At 37.2% G+C, this 5,281-nt stretch overlaps 1 protein-coding gene across 1 annotated transcript; it reads left to right on the forward strand.

Annotated features, from left to right (window-relative positions):
- Nucleotides 1–394: 394 nt before the first annotated feature.
- Nucleotides 395–1,333, forward strand: LOC122728937 (olfactory receptor 8S1). Its single transcript, XM_043967637.1, has one exon. It carries the CDS (start codon nucleotides 395–397, stop codon nucleotides 1,331–1,333), a length of 939 nt encoding a protein of 312 aa, XP_043823572.1.
- The last annotated feature ends 3,948 nt before the right edge of the window (nucleotides 1,334–5,281 follow it).

Consider the following 5,281-nt stretch of genomic DNA (forward strand, 5'->3'; position numbering starts at 1 on the left):
TACATTCATAGCTGAAATGGAGAACTAATGACAATACTATGCCCCAACTGCAAATTCAAAACATCCCACTTCCTCCATACTGCCAATGGTTCCTGAATATTCTAACCATCACTGTGCCCTACTCATTTCCACTCCTCCAGTGCACAGAATCTTGGCCACAGAACTTAATACTATATTTCTATTTTGCATTTTTTGTTTTGCTTTGTAAGTTTTTCCTGTGTCCCCATCTCATCTTCTCACAGAGATGGCAGAAAATATACCTTCAAGGTCTTTTTATCTTACTCTACAATGTTAGGCATAATATTGAACACCTATTATTGATCAATAAAGACTTATTGGTTGGTTGGTTGGTTGGTGTTCCGATTTCTCAGGAAGGGATTATTCTGAACAAATGATGCCAGATAATCAGACCACAGACACAGAATTCATTCTCCTACCATTTCCCAGCAGCCTCCACATCCATTACGCCCTGGTCTTCCTCTTCTTATTGATTTATTTCCTCACCTTGACTGGGAACCTTTTGATAATGACAGTCATCAAGATGGACTCTCACCTGCATACACCCATGTACTTCTTCCTGGTGAACTTATCCTTTTTTGATATCTTTTATTCCTCCGTCATGGTACCAAAGTTGGTTCAACTACTCCTGGCCAAGAACAAAACCATCTCCTTCAATGGGTGCCTGGCACAGATTGGACTGACATTTTTCCTTGCTTCATCTGAATCTTTTATCCTCTCAGCCATGGCCTATGACCGCTACTCAGCCATCTGCAACCCTCTGATTTATGTGATGGTCATGAGCAAAAGATTCTGCATCTTTCTGGCCTGTGGGTCTTGTCTACTAGGAGTCATCAACTCCCTGCTCAACACCCTGCCTTTGTTGAGGCTGCACTTCTGTGGCCCCCGCATCATCCACCACTATAGCTGTGAGATGCCTGAGTTCTTACCTCTCTCCTGCACTGACCTCTTCCTTAACAAGATGATCTTGTTCACAACCATGGTCATGGTTGGCTTTGGCTGCTTCTTCCCCATCATATTTTCTTACACTCGAATTATCTCTGCCATCCTGAAGATCAACTCAGCCTCAGGCAGGAGCAAAGCTTTCTCTACTTGCTCATCCCATGTGATTGTAGTGACCTTGTTCTTCCTGACAGGTTTGGGACGATATCTAAGTCCTGGTACGGGCTCCATCTTGGAGCAAGTCATCTCCCTGCAGTACACCACTGTGACACCACTACTGAACCCCATCATCTATAGTCTGAAGAATGTAGAAGTCAAGATAGCCATTAAGAAAATGTGGGAAAAGAAGAGTATCCTCTCTGGCACCTATTGATTAAGAATTTCATAAGCATTGGTGATTATAAGCAGAATCTGAGAAATTTTGATTTTCAGTACAGACTCTAGAAAGGCCTTCAGCTTTCTTTCAGCCTCAAAAATGGAATAGACCAAAGAGATCACAGTAATGATCATATAAACTGTCCTACCCTTGTGCTGTGATATATTCCTTCCAAAGCAATTTAACATTAGCTTATTTAAATATAACAATCCCTGTGATATAAGCCCCGTATGAGGATTTTTATTTTATCTTCATTATCATATTACTATTTCTATTTAATAGATCCTGAAATGGAAGCATGAAGAGATTGTGTTTTAGCCCAATCCACACAAAAAATTAGGGGAAAGTTGGGATTGCATTCTAATTCTTACTAATCCAGCTTTCTTTTCACTACATAAAAAAGACTTCATGCTTTTCTTGCTGAAATACTCAGCTGATCCTATACCAGGTATTTGTCTATTTACTCAATGAGCATTTTTGTTACAACTCTATGCAAGGTATTGTACTTGATTCTATAAACCCATGATATTGTTTTATTTGGTTTTCCTTTTCCTTCTAGTCAAGTTTCTTTGGAAAAATTCAAACTTTATGCTTCTTAGAGAACTCTTACTACTAGCAACCACTAGCCAGAAGACAATGGACCAAGTCTGTAGATATGAAAACACACTTCCCAGTCTTACTAGGTATAATTGTAAATAAAGTTATACCCTCTTCCAGGACAAATAAAGCCCATCTATAACTTAATGAATCAGGCTGGGGCAAAGGAATGAGGTATGACTGGGGGAGAAAGAGATCATTATTTGTCCAAGGCACATAGTCAGAGGTAAGAATTGAACCTAGATGTTTCTAACTACAAGCCTAGCTCTCTATCCACTTCCCAAGCTGGGAATGCTGAAAAGAAACAAAAGTACCAAAAATTCTCAATGGAAACATGTGGGGTTTTTTAGGGGGTTGGGATCACTTAAACAAATAAAAGAAGAGTTACAAGGGAAAAAATATTATGACTCAAGAGAAGCAGACATACAAATGACAAAATAAAAAGAGTCACATACGGCCAACAAAAGAAATAATACTAAAAACTCCTCAGAAAATTATAAAATTGTTTTCCTAAAGAAGGAACTGATGGAGGAAATAAAATTATAAAAATATCAAAAGAAGAAGTTAAAAAAGAAGGAGGGGGGCAGCTGGGTGGCGCAGTGGATAGAGCACCGGCCCTGGAGTCAGGAGTACCTGAGCTCAAATCCGACCTCAGACACTTAACACTTACTAGCTGTGTGACCCTGGGCAAGTCACTTAACCCCAATTGCCTCACAAAAAAAAAAAAAAAAAAAAAAAAAAAAAGAAGGAGGAGGGGCAGCTAGGTGGCGCAGTGGATAGAGCACCAGCCCTAGATTCAGGAGGACCTGAGTTCAAATCCGACCTCAGACACTTGACACTTACTAGCTGTGTGACCCTGGGCAAATCACTTAACCCCAATTGCCTCACCCAAAAAAAAAAAAAAAAAAGAACCAGGAAACTCAGGCCAAGATGATGGATCAAATTCAAAAGGTTCATGGGAAAAATGGTCTGATAGTAAGGCAGGTCTTTCTGAGTTACCATTAATAAGACAAGGGAGAGAGAGGATCACAATGAACCCTTCTTTCACTCAAGGAGCACAGACTCCAGTGCCAGAAAGGACAATATGTTCTCCCTCAAGAAATGGAATGCAGTGACAATGTGGATCTCAGACATGGAATGTGAATATATGGTACCATCTGCCAGTTCCAGGTGATGCGGAGAGACCTGTCTCAGATGTCAAGCTAAAAACAAACAAGATCATGTTGTATTACAATGAGGATTTAATCCTACCTTTTGTAATTGTGCAAATACCTATGAGAGGAACAAAAGCATAGGCAAATGAAATTATGTTCATTATTTCTTACATCATAGTAATATTTCATTGCATTCATCTACCAAAATTTGTTTAAGCATTGCCCAATCATTGGATATCTATGAATGTAATAGAATTCTATTGTGCTGTAAGAAACAATGAGCAGGAGGAGTTCAGAGAAACCTGGGAGGACTTGCATGAACTGATGATGAATGAGATGGGCAGAACTAGAAGAACATTGTACACAGTATCATCAACATTATGTGATTCTTCTCAACAATACAACAGTACAAGAAAGTTCCAAAGGACTCTCCAAATCCAGAAAGAAAAAAAAGAACTGTAGAATATAGATGCTGATTGAACCATACTATTTCTTTTGGTTTGGGGGCTGTTGTTTTTCTTTTTTGAGGTTTTTCCTTTTTGCCCTGATTCTTCTCTTATAACATGACTAATGCAGAAATATGTTTAATGTTTTATATATATATAACCTATATCAGATTACCTGCTGTCTAGGGGAGGGGGGGAGGGAGAGGAGGGAGGAAGAAAAATTGGAAATTGGAAATCTTATAAAAACAAATGTTGAAAACTATCTCTACATGTAACTAGAAAATAATAAAATACTTTTATTCCAAAAAAATGATTCCTACTATCTTTTGTTTTTATAGCCTCTAAATTTGCCCCTCCATCTTTCTTCCTCTCACTCCCAGAGGTCCATGCCTTATAACAAAGAATTTTTAAGATAACATTTAGTGATATAAAAGAACATTTTAAAAGAAGAAAATCAGCAAAACCAATCAATACATTGAAAACAATCTGAGAATTTATGCAATACTTTACACCCAAGTATCCTCTCCTGCCCCCTGCAAAGCCGTGAAGCCATACTGATTCTCTGTAATTTAATGTTGATTCATTTTTTATTCTTTTGCAGTTGTTATTTCCATTTACATTGCTATAGTCATGGTGAATGTTGCTTCCTTGGCTTTGCTACTTTATTTGACATCAGTTCATATAAGCCTTTCAATTCTCTTATTCACCGTATTCATTGTTTCTTACAACAAAGTAATATTCCATTACATTCATTTACCACAATTTTTTAAGCCAATTAACAGATCTACTTTGCTACAAGAAAAAAAAAGTGCTGCTATAAATATGTTAGTGTATAAGGAGCCTTTCTTTTAATCAGAGACCTCTTTGTGGTATATGCCTAGCAATGGAGTTCTGGATCAAAAGATAAAGAAATTATAGTCACTTTATTTGCATAACTCCAAATTGCTTTTTGGGTACTGTTTGGTCTCCTTCCCTCTTATCCTAGATGCATTCATTTCATTTTGGCAAAAGCTTTTCAATTTCATGTAAACGAAGTTATCTATTTTACCATTTGTTATTGCCTTTCTCTCTTTTTGGTTAAGAATTTATCTTCTGCCAATACCTGTGAAAGGTATAAGATCTGCTTCTCTTCACATTTCTTATGGTATGATTTTTAATATTAAGTTCCTATATCCATTTTGAATTTGTTGAGGAAAACAGTGTAAGATACTGATCTAAGTTAATTTCTACCAAACTGCTTTTCATTTCTTCCAGCAGTTCTTAACAAACAGGGAGTTTTTCCTATGTAATTTATGTTTGGGGTTTATCACATTGTGGATTATTGACTTGCATTACTCATAATGTTCTTTGGTCTACTCAGTTCTATAGATACTTTTTTTCTATATTTTAATAAGTACCAAGATTGAAAAAGGAGTACAAGTATTGTCCCCTTATTCATTTCACTTACATGCGAAGTACATCATGTAAAATGCCAGGGAAAATATCAACAATATCAGATATGCACATGATAGCACTCCAATGACAGAAAGTGAAGAAAAATTAAGAAACCTCTTGATGAGGATGAAAGAGGGGAGTGTAAAAGCTGGCTTGAAGCTTAACATCCATCCAAAGAATCTCAGCAACTTGTCCTATCACTTCCTGGTAAATAGAAGGAGAAGAAATGGAAGCAGTGTCAAATTTTATATTCTTAGATTCAAAGATCACTGTCAATAGTAACTGCAGCCATGAAATTAAAAGGCACTTGCTCT

This window comes from Dromiciops gliroides, chromosome 5, assembly GCF_019393635.1.
Source record: "Dromiciops gliroides isolate mDroGli1 chromosome 5, mDroGli1.pri, whole genome shotgun sequence".
Lineage (NCBI taxonomy): Eukaryota > Metazoa > Chordata > Mammalia > Microbiotheria > Microbiotheriidae > Dromiciops > Dromiciops gliroides.